Source organism: Primulina huaijiensis, chromosome 11, assembly GCF_012295235.1.
Source record: "Primulina huaijiensis isolate GDHJ02 chromosome 11, ASM1229523v2, whole genome shotgun sequence".
In the NCBI taxonomy this organism is placed as follows: Eukaryota; Viridiplantae; Streptophyta; class Magnoliopsida; order Lamiales; family Gesneriaceae; genus Primulina; species Primulina huaijiensis.
Genome location: NC_133316.1, coordinates 18,101,168 through 18,121,233, shown reverse-complemented (window position 1 = coordinate 18,121,233; position 20,066 = coordinate 18,101,168). Strand labels below are relative to the sequence as shown.

The window sequence follows — 20,066 nt, the reverse complement described above, 5'->3', positions numbered from 1 at the left end:
TACTAATTTTATCGTAGTTAGAAATTTGCTTGTGCAATTTTACTAATTTGCAATTCTTATTCATTACCAACATTTGAAATCGGGTGCAATTTTTGACAGCATACGTCTGAAATATCAAAGCAGTTACTGCAAGGATTTCTTGCTTCGGCACAATCAAACTGATTCACCCTGATAACAAATTATCAAGTAAAAAATCAATACCTGTTAATATCTGATATAGTTTACAAGTTTTTTTTACATGAAACGTGAAAAGAGTTGGTTAAAAACAATCATGTAAGCTACAAATTTGAGACACTGACACTTTGTGCTTATTATTATGTCCATACTACGCCTCTTATTCCATAACTTTAATATGAGAAAATGATTTTTCATGAAATATGAAGAGAAGAAACACCTGTTGTAACTCCAGTTGCTCGGGGATCATTGTTCTCTAGGTAAACACCGTTTGGATCCTCCCTCACTAGCAAGGCAAGAATATTAAGCGAACTCCATGTTTTGATCACATTTTGGCTTGAATCCCCCAAGGTGACAGCAAAGACTGCATCAAATCCACCAGCTCCAGGAACACCAGCGAATAGAACTCCTTCGATGTTCATTGTTGTGTCAAGTAATCGAGTTTGTGATTCTGGTTCTATCTGAAATGATTTTTTCGATGCAAAATAAACAGTAAAATAGGTGTAAAAGTAAAGTGATGTGCGAAAACATACACAAAGAAAAATAAAGAAACATGTTTTACTTAAATTCCAGAGAACATACAGGAATTCCAGCAGCTGAGCCCATATTGCACATGTTACTACGGATCCCAAGCATGGCATTCCTAGCTCCTAATAATGCTCTAACAACTTCCATGTGATTTGGTTCAATCGCCTCCTTAGCCCACTGCAGAAAAACTTCAAAAAACCAGTCTAAATAATTGAAAGAACCAAGTCATTTTTGTTTAAATGTCTAAAATTGAGAAATTTTGATGAAAAAATTAAAACATTGTGTGAAACGATTAAAATTGTTTATAGAAAATATTTGTAGGACTAAATTTAGTATACCATATATAAAGGACCAAGAACGTCAAACCTCATTGATGGGACTACAAATGACATTTTGCCATCTCAATAATAAAGTATAGGTTGAATGATAGCATAAGATTATACCTTTGCTGAAGTAATCAAGCTGCAGTGGTTGATGACCGTTCTATAAGCAACGTAGTTCTTTTGTGCCAATTGGCTTAGTGTGTTGAGATGCATTTCAAGTGCAGAATTCTCCTCTGACAATTTCGTCCACGTTGCTTGAGCGTTTTTAGGGTCAGATTTTTGCCACTTCTTCACTGCACCAACCATAGACGGTGTTGATGAACCACCAGCTCCTGGTTCTCCAAGTAACTGCAGGGGTACCATTATTATCTCAAGCATCTTCATGAAGGAAAGCATGAAGTACATAAAACCATGATTAAATATAAATTGGTTCAGTTATGCTCTTCCATAATTTATGCAGATTACAAAATATATTTTTTTGAGGGGGGACTTCTGCATGATTTGGAGAGAAAAAGGAAAAAATGGGATGGTAAACTTGGCATTTAATAAAAGCGAGAATCATGGATATTATAAGCTTGTCACACTTCTTCGTAGTGAACTTTGAGATCTTGTCAGCTTTCCCCTAGTGGTAGGCAAGGAAAACCAGAGCTGATTACGGAAAATAGTTTACTTTATTTCATTCCATTATACAAAGGTGGTTTCAAATAATACAACCGAAAGGATGAAAAAAGTAGTATTAGACTCAGAATAATTGAAACCTTCTGACACAAGTAGATGTTCTATGTATCCACAATATAGCACGCACATGAGATGCCTTTTGGTACTTACAAGAGTCATTAATGGAGGCAAGGAAAATATAATCCTCTCATGGTCCCAATCGGATTTTAGCACATTATCTATGGCCTCTTGTATAGACAACCCTTTACCAGCACCCTGCAAAAGAGATGAAAGGATGATATAATCAAGCAAATCCCGCACTTCCGAGAATCTTGTAATCCCCCTCCATAAGGATTAATCCAGAAGTATATAGGTCCATGTTTTACAATTCTACATAAACGTTCAGCAACTTATTAGCTGGTCAAAAGCTTGACTTGATTCTCAAAAACCGTTTCAATCTGATTCAATTCAATAGTGCCTTATGCAAATCCCACACTAGCGGTCACAGTGCAGAATAAAATAACCTTTTTCCAGAGTTGGCATCGTTCAGGGGATGCCATCAGTTCCTCACTTTTTTTTTTTTGCGAAAAAAACTGATGACCTTCATGGGTCTCCTGTCTTGGTAGTTGGTTCATATTACATAGGTAAAGGATAGCCTTTAAATATCTCAGTTTGACGGAAGTTACATCTAAAAATAATACTGAATAAGAAAAAGATGAATGATTTTTAAAAAAGTAGAGAGTTTGCGTAACAAAAAATAGATACCTGAGCCGAAGAAATCACTTCTGGTGAAAACCTGACGTAGCGCTGACTACCATAAACAGCTGAGCTCACATCAAACCCGCTACCAACTTTACCTTGTGCAATACAGTGAGCGGTTTGAGCAATAGCATGCACAATATCAAGTTCCATAGAATATTTATCTCCGTGAATATGTTCTTTGACCATCGAAGGAAGGCTGACTACCCCGAGGTAATGAAGCAAAGCAGCAACAACTGCAGTTGTCATGGCAGCCGACGATCCCAAACCAGTTTTGGCAACTTCAGGTTTGCGATTTGTTTCAGACAATTCTTCGGCATTCAAGGTGATTGAAGAAAAAGGCGGGAGGGAAGCCAATGTTTCTGGAGTCAATGGAAGTCCATGTGATTCAATCTGCGAAGCAGAGAAATCAGTTGACAGGTTTTTTCAACAATCTATAACTATAAGCTTATATGCTAGTGATGTTGACAATTGGAAAAAATATGATTTATCCAAACTTCATAGAGACCACTTCGCGCCAAACTTGCTTTTCCAACATCACTACTAATTGCTGAAAGAAAATTTTATCAGAAAAATTAAAAATCGAATTGCTTAGCTTTTTTTTTTTTTTTTGAAAATAGCTTAATATCAATACCTGACACCAGTTCAATTTCACTTCAGAATTCGAAAATGGTCAAAAGTTAATGCTTTGATCAACAAAAAAGCTTGTCTTTGCGATCTTCCGGAAATCAGGATGCAATGACATTAAACATCGCATTTATTAGCCGGTGAGTTCTAAACTAGAAATCCACTACAAAAAATTAACAGGAAAGTAACATTTAGTCGCATTACCTGATTCCTATAAGAGTAAAACTCATTGCAACCAAGTATAGTTATGTCAAGACCTGCGTAACCGATTTAGTTTAGACCATATACCTTCAGAATCTTAATTTGTTTATAAGAGAATAATTCGATATCACCTAATAAAAGAAGTTCGTGTAATTTATCCATCTTATTTTGGTCAAATCTCACGTGTGCTGCTGCTATTGCATATTGCAGTGCATACTCCACAAATGGATTCCTTGAATCACTGAAATTAGCAAAGAGAATCAGGTATTTGAGTGCAAAACGCACCCACAATATCACATACTACCTTTGCCAATCTCTACATTAAGATGGTATGATATTCACCTTGAATTAACACACTGAAGCACCAAATTCTTAAGCGACAATTTGTACATAGTTTCCCTCGCCATCTGAGGAGAAGCCAGTTTCACATCTGTCCATGACTGCAAAAGAAATGTTGAATCTTTAAGAAAATAAATGGAAAAACAAGCACATTCTCCTCTCCAGATATCTAGACTTGCAAAGGTCATTCATTTAGGCATACCCATGCCCAAGCGTTAGGTTTAATGTCGTCGTAAAGTGGCTTTACAATCGCATAAAATCGAGCATTTGTACTCAGTACAATTCCGGCGTTTGGCCTCTCCAAAATAAGGTAGCCCCCAGTCATCAAAACCTTTCCCGGAGCAGAAGCAACTCTGTTGATGATCAATCAAGTCACATGAGTTTGAATTAAAACAAACAGCAAAAAGGTAGAAGAAGAGGCAGGCAACTCACACGGCCATCTGTGCTAACACAGTGATCCGCAAAGATCTTTTCCAGCTGATTAAAACAACAATCAAAATCGGCTATGATGAATGGTTCGCCGGAACCCAGATCAATAAATCACGATATAAAGGGACTTACCCGGAGAAGAATCAGAAGCCCGTCCGGTGGGATTGTGAGCTATTGACACGGAGTCTTTCTTTCTCCTCTTCACTTCAATAGTTTTGACATAAATGGGCTTTATTTATTTATATTGAAAGAATGTTGGTGCAAAATAAAAAATTCTTCAAAAAGTAAAAATTGGGATTCCTCGATTTCTGCTGGAAATATTTAGAAAATTACGAGATACAATTTGCTAAAGAAAAAATCATAAATTCTTTTTAAAAAAATTTATACATTTTTTATATACATCCGAAGTTATCTTACTGGTATTGAACCTATGTTATATTTTTAGCCAACCAACGGGCTGCTGACCAAATGGTGTATTTTTCCAACTATTAATTATTTCTCTTGGGATCATGCATGCTTCGAAGATGATGCGTATCGACATCTGATTTGGGGCATTTGATGTATCCTGTAATACTCTTAAATTTGAGGATGATTATTTCCATGTCCTTTTATCCAAAATTTGGTTGGAGTTCTGCAATAAACTGTAGTGCATTTTTGTTATTATAATCTTTCAATTTATTATCACTGTATTATACATAATTTGTTATCTCATCCCACGAAACGACGATAAAGAAATGATACGGGTGTCACAACTACAAGCACGTAAGGGTTCTCATCCTGCCTCGCCCTGTGTGAATTAAACCAACTTGAAGGCAAAGGTTTACAAGAAACAGATGAAGCAATAGTAAAACAAATTTAGCTGCGTAACTATAATCCTATGGACACCTGAGGACTAAGTGAAGCAGGATCCAATTCCCAGCAATTCTTGGGAAGGTTCGTTGCTTCGTCACCAGTGAGTTTCTTTGCAGGAATCTGATGCGAAAAAAGCTTAATATCGTCTTTTCCAAGCCATTGGACAGCATGAGCCCCGACTTCTCGTCTCTTAAAAACTGTCCTGAACCCATCGACTTTGTCCAGAAAAGCTATGCTCAAACCATGAATATCGCTGTAACTGCTCAAGGAGACGATGATATCATAGCATTGCTTATCTTTGACCCCTGAGTTACTTCTTTCAGTATTTGAATCATTTGTTTGATAGAGTGCCCAAATCGAACCTTTCTTGGGATAAATCCAATACAGGTCTCTTGCTGCTCTTTCGTTATCCACGACATGAGAGAACAAATTTCGATATTTAACCATAACTTTCCGAGAAACCTTAAATCTCCCACATGATAAATATCTCATTTTCTGCCTAATCATTAGTTCCTCATCATCTCCCTTACATTCAAATTCTAACCAACTCAATGATACCTCGAACGGATTCACCGAGACTTCATCAATTAGTGCATAGTGCCTTGGCATTCCACCGTCATCATCATATGCAGCCCATACTTGTCCTTTCTTGAAACTCCTCACCCTTCGAGCATTGTCAAAATCATGAAATTCAGAATCTTCCACAGGCATTATCACAAGATCACCTTTTTTCGATGCTCTAAGCACCTCAATATCCATATCTGACTGATATTCAGAAGCTCTTTTCTTCATAACTTCCAAATTCCTATCCTTTGAAGCACTATGGTTGCCCTTATTTATCTTCACGCTCGACATTTTCTTTTCCTTGGTCTCCTTCTTTTCTTTTGGCTTAAACTTCTCCCTATTGTCTTTAGTGTTATTCATTTTCTCTCTGTGTTCCTCCTCCTTATGCTGCAACTTCTCATTATTGTCTTTCTTTTCTTTCACTCCCAATTTATCCGCATTTGCCTTCTTTCGTTTTACCAGCATATGCATTTGCGCCAACGTCATCGTTTCTTCTTCTTGAACCTTGGTTCTCTTGGGCCATCCACTTGCACAGTCACTGCTACTCCTTCCATATCCACTGGCAGACTTTCCCACCCTATTCAACCCTTCTCCATCACCACTTCCACCCGAATTTCCAACATCTTCCACTCTCTTCGACCTCAAACCCTTCACCACCCCACCATCTTGATCCTCATATGTGGCTACTTTCTCCCCCGACTCCTCCAAAGGCTTCCCCACACTACTGATTTTCCGCTTCAGCCTCAAATCAAACTTCTCCAAAACCCCTACTTTTTCCCCCTTCAAAACTCTCTCCTGAATCCTAGCACTTGTCCTTGTAGGCCCTGCTCCAACCCCCTCGTTAACCTCCATATCTTCAACATTTTCCCCAATTCCAGCATTATCTTTCACCTCCAGAGCCTTAAAGCATTTCTTACACCTAGGACACATCAAACTATGCCCCAAATATTTCCTCTCAAATTTATGCAGTAGCCTGCACGTTGAGCATGCCGTCCAAAACGTCTCTGCTCCTACTCCTGCCACCCCCTCATTTTGTGACTGCATCACAATCCTAAGCCTCATGTCATACTCCTTTCTCCTAATCTTATCTGATAAAACCCTCACTGCCTCACCCACAAACTTAAATGCGTCCTCAGATGCAGGTAGTGGGTTTTTGTCCGGATGTAGGGTCAAAGCCATCTTCTTGTACTGTTTCTTGATAGCATTGATGTGCGAGAAGCGCTCTAACTGAAGAACCCTGTAGTAATCTGGAGTAACACTGGAAGTGCTTTCCGTTGACGTTGGAAAAATGGGTGTGGAAGCGGCACAGATGATTTTGAAGGCAGTGATCAAGTCTGAAAGTCCTTCAAGAGATGGTTCGAGCTTCTGGGCGCGTTTGGCGTATTTTAATGCAGATTGTATGTTGTTTGTGGCATATTTTTTCTCCGCTAAGGTTTTAAGACGGAGAGCTTCTTCTCGACCAATTGAATCAGCCACAACTACGCCAGAATCAGCAGAAGCCTGCTCCTGTAAATCCCACAGAATCGAAAATTTACTAACAACAGCATAGCCAACAAAATCAAAGCAAAAGTTATTTCACAATATACCTGCGAAAAAGTAGTTTTTGGCTCCTTTCCTTGTTTATACGATTTATTCACCTCACTACTCTCCATGGTTTAAACTAAATAGTTCCTTTAGCACATTTAAATCATCCTGTAATTTAACATGCAAACACAACTTGAACCTGCTTCAAGAAATAAACAAGAACCCTTTGCTCATACAGAGAGAAATGAAAAAAAGCATAGAACCACCTCCTTTCCTGATCTATGATCAATCCAATTAACAATTGAAGTATAAAGATCTTCTGCAACACTTAAAAGCTTAATAACTTCCAGTAATTTCACATTAAAAAACGCACTTACGGAGCTTATGACTAATAAAGAACAAAGCTCGAATAGTTCAAAACGAATACCGCAATCAAAGGAGAATCTGAGACAATGCATCAAAATCAGCTACGCCACAGCTCAAAATCCACTATTTCTTTAACAATGAAACAGAACCATGTTCACGCTAAAGGAGGATCCAAACTTAAAAGGCCAGTGCTTCCTGATACTTTTTAAATTTGCAAATTGGGGAAGACAAACAAAATTAGGGTTTTTTAATTTTTGTTGTTAGTACCCCCAAATGGTTAAATGCTGCAGACAGCAGATGGGTTAGATCCGACTTTGATTCGGCCCAAAACATCCAGACCCAAACTAAAAGAGAGAACTGAAGCGAATCCGAACCTGGAAATTTTTATTTTTATTTTTTCTTATTTTTGCAATATATATTTATCACAATCACATTTTTTTTTCAAGTAATAAAAAGGTGTCAAATTTTACATTCAATTTTTGACTTATAATAGAAATAATGTAAAGATTTCAAAAAAAAGATGAAAGAAAGAACTTTTGGCAAAAATTAAAGTCAAGCAAATGTCTTGATTTCGATTCGATTTGGTTCGGTTTAATCTCGTTTCCAAATGAATATTCAACCCAAAAGGTTTTTCATCCTAATATTTTCAGATTGAGTTCCTACTTGTACATTATTTGTTAGTTTATAGTAATTGATACAATCTTCTCGTAAAATAAAATATTTGTTTGGAAATAATTTTGTAAAATACACAACAATTAAACCTTTGATCACATCCAATTTTTCTGCACACCCTACGTTTTACAGATTCGAATTAGTTCACCAGTCTTGCTGCATGAACATGAGTCTTCATTTGCGAAAACTTTGCGTCTTTCGCGAGCTAGTTTCCGATCATTCACGGGATCCTCCCCTGGTCGACTGGTTTGTTTCTTGTTTGATAACTTTCGCGCAAACGTAAAAGGAAGGGGAAAGTAGAGTTAATTTTGGTCTACAACACTTTCCAAATTAAAGCTGTTTCCTTCTTATTCTGAAGAAGAGAATGGAAGCTAGTTTCCTTTCATTTTCTTTACATCTTGGCAAGACCAGATGAAAATCCTCCGGACAATCTTGCAAAATTCTCTGCACGAAAGCAATTTGGGATATATAAAAATTTGGTGAAACAAAAAACCATGAAGCATGTTTTCCGACTTGTCTTTTTCGAAATTTTATCACCCTTTCAAACTAAAAAGGCCAATCAAACATCTTTTTTGAATCAAAAGAACACCTTTAAAGAATTGAAATGGAATGACATTCAGTAAATGTCATATAAATGAATAAGGTTTTTGTTTTAGATGAAAATTGGATGACACTTACGGCCACGGATAATCGCCCAAAAGCATGATGTCCCCTTCGTTGTCTCCAAACACAATTTCCCATTTTTCTCGGGAACGAAGCTCCCCACTGATGGAAAACACCTCTTCAAGTTCCGTTATAAGCTCATTGTATCCGTTTAACGAGGTCAAGTCCACAGCACGACCAACTGCTACACCTTGCATGTGTACCTTCTCAAATGAAAAACTTATATAAAGATGCTGGTTCATATTAGTAATAGATATAAGGTGGATCCAGTAAGGGCTGAACGACGTGATCGCCAATTCAACCCTGCTCCCAAATTCTAGATCCACCCCATGTTGATACAACAATGTTAGGAAAGGATAGATACATAGACTCAGTTGCAGTTTATATACCTTAGTGCAGCTTCTAGAGGATTGGCTATGTCTGCTTTGAACCTCCTTTGATGGGTTTTGCAATTTTTCTTTCGTCGTATCTCTTGAATCCCTTGAAAGCACCGATTTCTGCTCTGAATTGCCTGAGGATAGTACTTTCGGAAAGTACACTTCATCGGTATCATTTGGTATGGGAACTGATTTTACAGGAGAATAGTCACAAAGGGTAACTACTGAGGGACTATTCAAATCGATTCCAAACAATCGGCATGTTGCAGTAGTATCAGATTTCCTTTCCTCCTTATGGCAAGAAGTTATGGGGTTATTACTTTTTCTCCCTGAGCTTGGGGCTGAGTGGTTCGAAATAACAGACCAAGCTGATGCACTTCTACTCTCTTCTGTTTCTTCAGGATTCATAGTTGGAGCATAGACATGTTGCATCGATTGCCAGCAACCCACTTTAGAGAAAATAACAAGTAACTAAATTATGATGCACAAAACACATGAGAAAAACTAAAAAAAAACATAAGTACGGATATCGGAAGGATAATCCAACCAGAAACTATGCTTTTAAAGTGTGGTCGAAGCCTTTTGTGCTTTGTTGTTAATGGATGAAAAGGGGTTGTGGGGACTGTCACGACAAATGGTTCGATCTCCCATGGTGAAACCCTTTCAGGTCTTCGAACAGACGCTGGTTCATCCCATTGAACCTGAAGATATCAAGAAAAAAATGGAAGAATTAGTCTATCCCTTATGACAAATCGCAAGCATATGATTGCAGAGATCTTTACCTTCAAAGAACGCCATTTTGAATCTTCCCAGTGAGATGAAAAATCTTCAACTCCAACTATCGTACCTGAAAATCTGCTTGCTCGTGAAACAAAAAACTGTAAGTTAACATACACAACCAGACACAAGATATCAGCTTATGAATGTTGTACAACCTTCTCTCAGGAGAATCTTCCCCCTCGAATCGCAGCATCTTGAATCGCATGCCGATTCCATAATCATGGTTTACAGCTTCTAGATATTTGTTCAGGCCTATGATGAACTGACTTATTCTAAAAATATATTTTGCATCAAAAAATTAATAAGATAACAAAAGAATGACAAAAAATCATTCTAGGTGGTGATTAACATATATCACACCTTGGCTTGTAATAAACAACAAATCGGGTCTGAGTCACCATGGCATGAGATGCAGTTGCAAGCACTCCCAGATGCATGCTCTGACTCGAAATCACCGACGATGGCATGGAGCTGTGCTGACGAGCATGGCGTCGGACTCCAACTCGCAACCCCCCATTTTCTCCCCTAAAACAATTGGAAAATTAGAAATTGAATATGATTTATCACGAAATGATGGGACACTCTCTATACTTTTACCGGGTCCCTCCAATAAGCTAGAGTTTTTCCGATAAGTAGTAACCAACACACTTAAATTGTGGTATAAGAGTGTAAGACCGTAAGCAACATTTAAGTACCTCAGAAACACAAAAGTATCCTCGGCCACTAATCTCTTCGAGGTAACAAATGTACTCCATCCTGTTGTCAGCAAATGCCTTCGAGGTTGACCTGTTTGTATAGATTCGATATACATCAAGTAGAAACCCAAGAAAACCAAGTATCTGATGTTTCATACTAGACTGGTTTAAATTGCCATTTTCTTTATGTGTTAATGTATGAAAAGCCCACCCACGAAAATCAAAATCCTGGTTCCACTTGGTGATCAATCACTGTGCTCTCAAAGAGGGGCATTCAGCATTCAATGATATCCATCGTACATGAGCATTAGTGTCCAAATGAATCGAATCTAGCTGAATGCCTTCAATATCAAGATCGTCTCAACTGACTGTTCGATTTCAAGCTTGAATCATTGGTTTTGAACTTAATTAACATGTCTGAATAAGTAAAGCCTCAAATTACAATTCCAGCTCATTTAATTTTAAACATCCTGCTGAAGTTAGGCTTGAAGAGATAATCCAACTCAGTTTGGATTCGATAATTTCGAATATGATTGAATTATTCATACCATTCAATTAGTTTACACTCTTAAATGAGCATTCAATTAGAAATTAGACATAAAGATTTCACCTCTAAATATATGCTTAAAATGCCATTCAATTCCATGTAGGTCCTTGGCTATCAGTTCTTGTGTTGGCGTCTGCTGAGTCATATCCTGTCCAAGAACGTTATTATTCCAAACAAGATTAGAAAGTCTTCAGAATAACACAATAAGAATCTAGAGGAAGGAAAGAATCATTACCAAAGGAGGAAGGCATTCGTTAGCATGTTTGCGAAGAACAGAGAATCCGCCATGCGTACTCGTATCTGAGGCCGTCAAAACCTTGCAAAACGAGTGAACCGCAGGTGGAGAAGGCTCGTCAGGACAAATATCGGGACTTCTCGGCTCGGTTTGCTATAAATAGTTCATATCAAGAACTTAAATTTCAAAGTAAAATGAATCTTCAAAGTAAACTTTTGATACTATATAAGTTCTTACATCAGGTTCTGGCATCAAAGTAATCTGTGCATAAACTTCATCAGTCTCTTGTTCGGCCTACAAGTTGAACAATTCATGAATAACCCACGACTCCAAATCCAATTTAAAACTATATTCTTCTAACTGCTAATGAAACATTACCAATAATTAATTGAAAAAAAAAATCAAAATTTTCCACGCCTGTTTGATAAATGGATCCAGAATAACTAATTTCCCATGATATTTATAAAAAAAAAACATTAACTAAACATAGTAAAAGTTGAGAAGAGGACCATACCATAAGATGAACATTAAAAATACGACAAAGGATCTTTGAAGGAAGATTGAACATTGGTATTCTTTCATTCAATTCTTGATTTGTTGAAGCCTCCAACTAACAAGATTCAAGTTAACAATATAAACATTAACAAAACAAGCAGAAATCAAAACCACAAAAAATTTCGAAAAATAAGAAAACGAATAGAAATTCAAAAACTTCAACGGTAACTCCATTATTCCACCCACCCAAAGATATCCAAATTCAACTTACTTGCTCCATGTGGCCCTGGGGGAAATAATAAACCCTTTCTCCATCCTTTGGAACATCCACCAAAGGACCTGCACAAGCCTTCCATAGCTCTCTGTAAAATGATGCATCATTGCCTCCAACCCCTGAAAATTACCCAAAACTTTTTTTAAAATTTTTTATATATATATTTTCGTATATATTATAATACATTACGTGAAAAAACAACAAAATAAATAAAGGGACACCAAAAAAAATTTGACCTTCAGCCAAGAAACTGCTTTGCTGCTGGGAAAATGACCCTCTATTCGCCATGACCACAACAATTCCCTCTTTTTTTTTTTGCACAAATATCCAATCTTTATATCGAAATCAAAAGAATTCACCCCACAACGTACATATATTGCGTGATATTAATAAATATATATCACAAAATCAGCCGTAATATTTGACTAAAAATATTTGTATAAACTTTACAAAAGATTTTCACAGCCAAGAAATGAAATTCATCAGTGGAAAGTAAAGAAATAGAATCCAAGAAACAGCTTAATATACGCCTTGATTTCTTGCTTTCTTCCTTTTCTTTTCTCTGTGTTTTTTTTTTTTTTTTTTTTGCACTCCAATAAATGTATCGGACTATTGGTTCTGTTGTCTCCTTTTTCACTACACACACAGTGCGTGTGTACAACCTAACTAACCATGGTTGAAGATTCAACCAGAGTTAGGCTGTTCGTAGAGGACGAACTTTTTTGGTGGAGGAAAATTTGTGGGGTCACAATATTAAGCTTTGGGTTCGGGCAGATGTTGTTCAATGGTGACATGGTCATGTATAATTAATGTCGGCGTTATAATTTCATTATTATATTTTTTTTAACAGTGTGTAATGATGATGTTGGTGAGAAGATATTAAAATATTAATTTTTTATTTTATTTATTAATTTTGTATTTAAAAAAACACAATAAAATTGCATATGATTGAAAAAAATTATAATTGCACATAATTGAAAAAATAAATTACACATAGTTAAAATTTAAAACATAATTAAAAAATATAATTACTCATAATTAAAAATTACAAATAATTAAAAAGCGAAATAATTCAACTATGCATTCTCATGTAAGCTTCAAATTTGTTTGATCGAGATTTTTCAATGAGTATTTAATATCTTAATTTTTAATTTTAATTTTAATTTTATATCTCTCCCCCAAAAATAACATAATATCTCAATGCATTTTAAAAAATTTTATCGCTTAATAGAAATTTATTTTCTCAATATATTATTTAGTTTTATCCAACATTTATCAGCATGGGATTCGTTTACAAGCCATGATATTGTTTATCTTTTTTGTTTCTTCTTCTTATTATATTAATTATATATGTTTAAAAAACTAAAAAAAATCTAAATAATTATTTCGAAGAATGAAGAAAATTTAATTAAAATCTTTAAAATTAAGATATTAAATACTCATTGAAAAATAGATAATATTTGTTTAAAAAATTCAGTTATTGTATTAAAATGAAATTTATGTAGAAGTTTTTATAGTATTTTTATGATATTGTATAATAATTTTGGATGACAAGTGACATGACCATTTAAACTCAAATAACATTGAAATAATTTTATACGCTAATTAATTTACGATAATAGTGTTTTCTTCAAAATATAATAATAATTATAAAATTCAATAAAATATTACAAATAATCTTATTAATAATTCTTGTAATAAACTCAACTTAATTTTTTTTAAAAAAAAACATCCCTAATAATAAATATATAAAATATTTATAATTATAATAATTAATTTACATTTATAAAGATTATTTTTATTTTTGAAAATTGAATTAAAAATTTCGAAACAAAGAAAATAGAAGAAGAAAAAGAAGATAATTATCATGATGTGAAATGCGGTTTGTTGGTCAACCGGGAAAATGGTGAAACGTTGACCGACAGAAATTTATAAAAGTTACACGGGAAGATATTTTTAACACCTTGTAATTACTTTAATGACCTTATATATTTTATTTGTCTTTAAGAATTCGAGAAATTGGTCTTCAGTCCCCAGCCGTCGTTTTTTTTTTTGTGTTCAGTCTTTGGGTACTTTTTTAGTACCACATTTCCACATGAAGTGTACCACATTTCCACATGAAGTGTACCACAATTTGTATGACATAATACCACAATTTTGTGAGTAGGGAATGAACCCAAAAAAATGTTTTGATTGGAGATTTTTCGTCCCGGAATTCAAATGTCAATAGTGGATATTCACTTAAAAATATATTTTAAAAAAAAGTTTTAATAAGAGTTACTGAAATACCACCGTGAGGGCCCCGCAGTGGTAGTGTGTTACCCAGGGCTTGGGGTTTTGTGATTCGGAGTTCAGTGGTCCAGGGAGATTGGAGAGTACAAGATATCAGTTGACGCCACGTGGCAGAAGGGCCCCGCATTTTGTCAACTTGTTCTGCTGTCTGTCTGCAAAGGGATTGGACGGACAACTACATGTTGTACGAGGACACATACATGTGACATGGCCTGTCCTAAAATTTATTCTCCCAGAGGTTACTACGTTTTTTTTTTATTAATTTAAAAAAAACTAATAAAATCTAAAATTTAAATTATACAAATTAAAATTTCCCCTTTTATTTATCCAGATTCGAAAGACTAGTCTTAAATGTTTGCTACTTAAAATATTGCTGAAATATTTTTTTTTGAAGCTATGACCGAAAATACACACATACTCATATACATAAAAATAAGACAACCATGCATTTAAAAATGTTGTCCAACCACTGAATAAAATAACTGCATTTAAATAAATATTAAATGTAATCAATCTCCTAGTCTATTGTTTTAAAAGAATTCAAATGTAGCCTTCAAAATTCTGCCGACACATCAACAAATAGATAAATGCAAATGTATAAAATGAACAACGTTTCACTCCTAACTCATAAACATATATGTACGCGGAAAAATTATGATCTTCGGGTTAACGTGCGCACACCCATCTCCACCTACTCAGTCTTTGACGCCTCCAGTCTCCACATCATCATGCTCACCCGCATCACTCACACCTAGTGAGTCTAAAGACTCAACACGCCTGAATCGATATAACAAGTACATAGACGTAACATGCGACAGTGAAAAGTACTGTAATCAAATACATTTCATGATCATAAAAACATGAACTTAAACATAACATGTCAAAGCATAAACGTATTCATAACATTTGTCATCATATCAACATATACGTGTTCATTTTCTTTTATTGAATTCCGATCATTAGTTGTGACTTTCATATCAGCTCTAATTCGATGGATCCATCTACATATAACCGCAGTACCCGACGACAGGGACATCAGCGTTAGTTTTACCCATCCACTGAGCCTTGGCCTTACATGTTCGTGTTCGTAACAACCAACTCTCTTCCTTCAAAATATGTAATTGTATTCATCACTTATAAAAATCATGCATATACGTACATTTTCTTAAAACCTATCATGCAAAGTATTTCCCGTATTTTCATAAAAATTCATATTCATAATAAACATAAAGATTTTAAACATGCAATTTTGGTGATCAAGGTACTGTCAGGACTGCTAACTCGACCCAGGTGCAAAATGACCACTTTGTCTCTGGAAACCCTAATTGAACATTTTACCCTTGGACCTCAAAATTTCGACTCGAAGCCAACCAAACTCCTTAAAACACCTCAAAATATATTTATAATCATTTTCTAGACATAAACTCGAGCCCATTCGATAGCTTATATAATTCGTTTTAAAATTTGAATCGGGGTATCGGTTTTAACCCGAAGCTCAATCAAACTTTTCCCAACTTAAACCATGACTTGAACCTACATGGCCAGCCCTTAAACCCCTTGTTTCAGACAAACATAAGACCCTCGGGAAAGACCATACAGCTGCTGGAAAATTCTGCACACTAGAGGACCGAACACCCTAGTTACAATAACAAGCTAAACGCTCGACCCTGCACCTAACCAGCTTGGACCAGCCTCGGACCAGACCCTCCTAGGACGTGATTGGACCCTCCTAGACCGACTGAGCCCTAGGTAGCAGTCCCATACATGCGGATCCCTCGGTTCGTCAAGGAGTACGCGATCTAGCCCCAAACTTGTCCTAACTTGCCATCAAGCTTCGATCCGCGCTTAGCCTCCCTATCAGTCGACCAAGGACCATCCCAAGCCCTGAAACGAACCCCTCATGACCTAAACCAGCACGTGGAACGAGCCATTCACGTCTGCTCTTCCCCTTTCCTCGTTTTAACCGAAACATGCATCACACCCAACCGATCGGCCCCCTTGTCTAGGAGCGATCCGAGGTGCTCTCAGCCCTAGTCACCATCAACCTCAACGTGAACAGCCCCTAGGAGTCTAGACCTTGGCTTTTTAACTCTTGAAAACATTGATATAGTCACGTAGAACGTGCACCAGAGAGACGGAGAAGAGATTCCTTGAAAAACTTTGAGAAATTCTAAGGTTGCTGCTTGAGCTTTTTGTGAAAATGCTACTGGAAAATATGGAGGGGCGACCGAAATGTTTAGGGTAGGAGGATTAGAGTTTAGTTGGTAGGTTTTAATATAATAATTAATGTATAATGAGTCCTTAATTAAAATAATGAGGTTAAAAAGAATTTTAGGCCCACTATGCGATAAAATAGTCACATCAAGCCCAAATACACTCTCGTAAAATATTTCGTTTAGGTACATTTTTGAAAATATTGTCCGAACCCTCAAAAAGACCATCGAATTGCTAAAATTTGCGTACCGATTTAAAATATGACCCGACGAGTAAAAATACCCTACTGATGCCCATTTCGAAAATCACCCTTAATTACGTCATATATTAAATGATTATTTAATAAAAATATTTTTCATCAACTGTCCCCGGTCTCCGTTCCTCGTTCGAGCGCGAAATACTACTAAAAGGACCTAATACATAAAATCTTAACAAACCATGACATAAAACACTTATGCATGCAATAATCATGCATTTAATACATTAAAAATAAATTAATTAAAATACATAAGAATTTGATAACTTGTATGCATGTGGTTCACGTGGACCTTCAAATTTTTTGGACGTTAAAAATCTTTTAATGAAATCTTTTAATCTTCAATCCTTTTTATAAAATGATTTTTTATTTTAAAAATTGGTTATGTGATGTAACAAATATGACACAATATTAACAAGAGATACTAAATGACCTATAAGACATCGGCAATATTATATATTTGAAACCGTTGATTTGGAATATGCGATAATATTAGTTTTCAATTTTTGGGGAAAAAATCGTGAATTTTAAAGTTGAATTAAGCTTTAGAACCCTAACAAGAGAGTCTATCATTGTTGTTCTCGTATTGTTGGATTTCTAAATTACAATAGAGTTACAAAAAAATACCACAAATTTTAAATTTTGATGGATGACATTAAATTATTCGATATGTTATTTAATTTGGATAGCATAAATAAAAATAATAATAATAATAAAATGTTCACGAAATTCTTGAAAATCTAACATAGTTAGTCGAAACAGTAAATAAACAGCAGTAAAAAAATCTACACTCCGCCATGGATGTGAATACATGGTAAGATTAATAATGTATATTTTGATCATCATCCATGTAAATTTTAACAGCATAATTTATAGAACAAATGTACGTATGATATATACAGATATTTTGATTCTAAATGCAACGTCCCAAATTTGATACTTTGTCTCAACTGTATTAACACATGTCTTTTTTTTTTTTAAAGAAACTACTGAGTAGGCCACTAATCCTAAAATTCTCAAGTTAAGCACGTTTAATTTGAAGTTTTTAAGTTATAAACTCTCGAAAAGAAGATATATCTTGTTGACATGAATAATATCTATCAAATCTTTTAAGCAATCCTTAATTATATATGTTATGGTTCGAACCGATTCCTATCGATCGTTCTTGGACTTTCTGGAAGAGCATGCACATGCAACACTCACACACTCCACGCAAACGTAAAAGAAATTGCAAGAGTATTTACGTGGTTCGACGGAATTCGTCTACGTCCACGGGAGGGCAACCAATCTTTATTTATCAACAACAATGAATTACAAATACAGAGCTTGTTCGATCAAGAAGAAGAGAAAATGAAACCAGAAAATTTTGGACGGCTACTGCTCTTCTCCTTGAGCTTCCTCTATTTTGTGAATCTCATTTTTCGGTGTAAGTCTTCTGTGAAGTTTTTCTGTTCTCCTCTTTTTAAGTATTCCACCTTTTTCCCATCTTAACCGCAACTACTTCCACTGATTGATGCCAAGTCGTTTTTCCCTTGACAGTTGGGTCCCAAGTCATTTATCACATGATAGATATGGTAGATCACTCAATCAATCGGTAGTTGTGTTGGGTCCTTTATGTTGGTGCCAATTTGAGAGACACACCTTCACAAATCTCCACCTTGTCTTCAAGATTGGCTGCTCTCCATTTTCCACCATTTTCTATTCCTTAGGTACCGCATTGATCAAGTTCAAGCAATATCTGAACTTGACCATAGACAGTGGTTTTGTTAGCATGTCTGCGGGGTTGTCATCCGTTGCTATCTTTTCAAGTTTTATCTCTCCTTTAGAGATAATATCCCTTACATAATGCAGCTTGACATCAATATGTTTTGAACGCTAATGGAATACTTGGTTCTTTGATAAGTGTATAGCACTTTGGTTATCACAGTTCACTACAATCTGTTCTTGTTGAACTCCCAACTCTGCTATCAGTCCTTTCAACCAGATGGCCTCCTTAACAGCCTCCGTGACAGCTATGAACTCTGCCTCAGTTGTTGATAGGGCTACCACAGATTGAAGTGAAGCTTTCCAGCTGATGGCAGTGCCATAAAGTGTGAAAACGTACCCTGTTATGGATTTTCTGGTATCTAAGTTTCCAGCAAAGTCTGAGTCAACATATCCTTCCAGTGGTTGTGTGGAGTTTTCATGCTGATTTTTAAACATCAGTCCCATATTCAATGTTCCTCTCAAGTACCTCAATGACCATTTTAATGCTTCCCAATGATTTTCCCCTGGATCAGCCATAAATCTGGAAATCAAGCTTATTGCATGTGCTAAGTCGGGTCGAGTGCATACCATGCCGTACATGATGCTTCCTACTCCATTTGCATATGGAATATGCATCATTTTCATCCTTTCTTCTGCACTTGTTGGTGACTGTACCACAGAAAGTTTAAAGTGTTGTCCGAGAGGTATACTTACTGCCTTAGCCTCATGCATATTGAACCGTTTTAGCACTTTCTTTATGTATGATTCTTGGCATAAAAACAGGCTTTTGCATTCCCTTTTCCTAGTAATTTCCATTCCTAGAATTCTCTTGGCATTTCCCAAGTCCTTCATTTCGAATTCTGAGCCAAGTTGTTGTTTTAGTGTTTGTATTTCCGATTTGCTCACACTTGCTATGAGCATATCGTCAACATATAGCAGGAGGTAAGTCATCACACCATTTTCTTTTCTTTTGAAATAAACACAGCTGTCATAGCTGCTTCTATTAAAGCTTATTCTTGACATGAATTCATCGAATCGCTTATACCATTGCCTTGGGCTTTGTTTCAGCCCATCAAGTGATTTTTTCAGAAGACACACCTTCTGTTCAGACCCTTTTATTTCTAGTCCCTTTGGTTTGTCCATATATATGATCTCTTCAAGCTCTCCATGAAGGAAGGCTGTTTTTACATCGAGTTGTTCAAGTTCCATATCCAAGTGAGCTACCAAGGCAAGTATTATTCTTATGGAACAGTGCTTGACCACCGGGGAAAAGATCTCATTGAAGTCTAATCCTTCCTTTTGGGAGTACCCTTTTGCAACTAACCTTGCCTTGTACTTAACATTATCTGTTCCTGGCAAGCCTTCCTTTAGTTTGTATATCCATTTACACCCAAGTACTCTTTGTCCCTTTGGTCTATCTACTAGCTGCCATGTGTTGTTTTTCATGAGAGAATTTATTTCTTCATCCATGGCAGCT

At 36.0% G+C, this 20,066-nt stretch overlaps 3 protein-coding genes across 6 annotated transcripts; all 3 read right to left on the bottom strand.

The window, feature by feature from the left end:
* Positions 1–177: 177 nt before the first annotated feature.
* LOC140987293 (phosphomevalonate kinase, peroxisomal-like) lies at positions 178–4,396 on the bottom strand. The gene is made up of 11 exons (XM_073455747.1): positions 4,170–4,396; positions 4,041–4,085; positions 3,811–3,961; positions 3,612–3,709; positions 3,401–3,510; positions 3,273–3,325; positions 2,448–2,834; positions 1,854–1,958; positions 1,146–1,373; positions 757–879; positions 178–635 (listed from the first exon to the last, which is right to left on the bottom strand). The coding sequence occupies exons 2-11, from the start codon at positions 4,046–4,048 to the stop codon at positions 369–371; spliced, it is 1,530 nt and encodes a 509-aa protein (XP_073311848.1). The 5' UTR covers positions 4,049–4,085; positions 4,170–4,396; the 3' UTR covers positions 178–368.
* Positions 4,397–4,778: 382 nt separating this feature from the next.
* On the bottom strand, positions 4,779–7,689 carry LOC140987289 (uncharacterized). Of its 4 annotated transcripts, XM_073455742.1 has the most exons (4): positions 7,405–7,688; positions 7,244–7,296; positions 7,040–7,145; positions 4,779–6,959 (listed from the first exon to the last, which is right to left on the bottom strand). In XM_073455742.1, the coding sequence occupies exons 3-4, from the start codon at positions 7,103–7,105 to the stop codon at positions 4,905–4,907; spliced, it is 2,121 nt and encodes a 706-aa protein (XP_073311843.1). In that variant the 5' UTR covers positions 7,106–7,145; positions 7,244–7,296; positions 7,405–7,688; the 3' UTR covers positions 4,779–4,904. The 4 variants fall into 4 exon arrangements, with proteins under 4 accessions (XP_073311843.1, XP_073311845.1, XP_073311844.1 ...); XM_073455744.1 differs by lacking the exon at positions 7,244–7,296 and having other exon boundaries at positions 4,779–6,953; positions 7,405–7,689; XM_073455743.1 differs by lacking the exon at positions 7,244–7,296 and having other exon boundaries at positions 7,040–7,176.
* A 362-nt stretch (positions 7,690–8,051) lies between these two features.
* On the bottom strand, positions 8,052–12,677 carry LOC140987290 (auxin response factor 9-like). The gene is made up of 14 exons (XM_073455745.1): positions 12,318–12,677; positions 12,079–12,200; positions 11,827–11,922; positions 11,550–11,606; positions 11,313–11,465; positions 11,141–11,225; positions 10,531–10,621; positions 10,196–10,360; positions 9,991–10,107; positions 9,838–9,910; positions 9,603–9,756; positions 9,068–9,504; positions 8,694–8,881; positions 8,052–8,459 (listed from the first exon to the last, which is right to left on the bottom strand). The coding sequence occupies exons 1-14, from the start codon at positions 12,367–12,369 to the stop codon at positions 8,387–8,389; spliced, it is 1,863 nt and encodes a 620-aa protein (XP_073311846.1). The 5' UTR covers positions 12,370–12,677; the 3' UTR covers positions 8,052–8,386.
* Positions 12,678–20,066: the final 7,389 nt, after the last annotated feature.

Bases quoted from the DNA above. Each gene is read 5' to 3' on its own strand.
- LOC140987290 (XM_073455745.1), bottom strand. From the start codon at position 12,369: ATGGCGAATAGAGGGTCATTTTCCCAGCAGCAAAGCAGTTTCTTGGCT. The intron at 11,923-12,078 runs GTAAGTTGAATT...GAATCTTGTTAG, and splicing joins CCCAGGGCCACATGGAGCAA to TTGGAGGCTTCAACAAATCA. The intron at 11,466-11,549 runs GTAAGAACTTAT...AACTATTTATAG, and splicing joins CTTTGATGCCAGAACCTGAT to CAAACCGAGCCGAGAAGTCC.
- LOC140987293 (XM_073455747.1), bottom strand. The intron at 3,326-3,400 runs GTGATATCGAAT...TCGGTTACGCAG, and splicing joins ACACGAACTTCTTTTATTAG to GTCTTGACATAACTATACTT. The intron at 1,959-2,447 runs GTATCTATTTTT...TCTCTTTTGCAG, and splicing joins AAGTGATTTCTTCGGCTCAG to GGTGCTGGTAAAGGGTTGTC.
- LOC140987289 (XM_073455742.1), bottom strand. From the start codon at position 7,105: ATGGAGAGTAGTGAGGTGAATAAATCGTATAAACAAGGAAAGGAGCCA. The intron at 6,960-7,039 runs GTATATTGTGAA...TGGGATTTACAG, and splicing joins CAAAAACTACTTTTTCGCAG to GAGCAGGCTTCTGCTGATTC.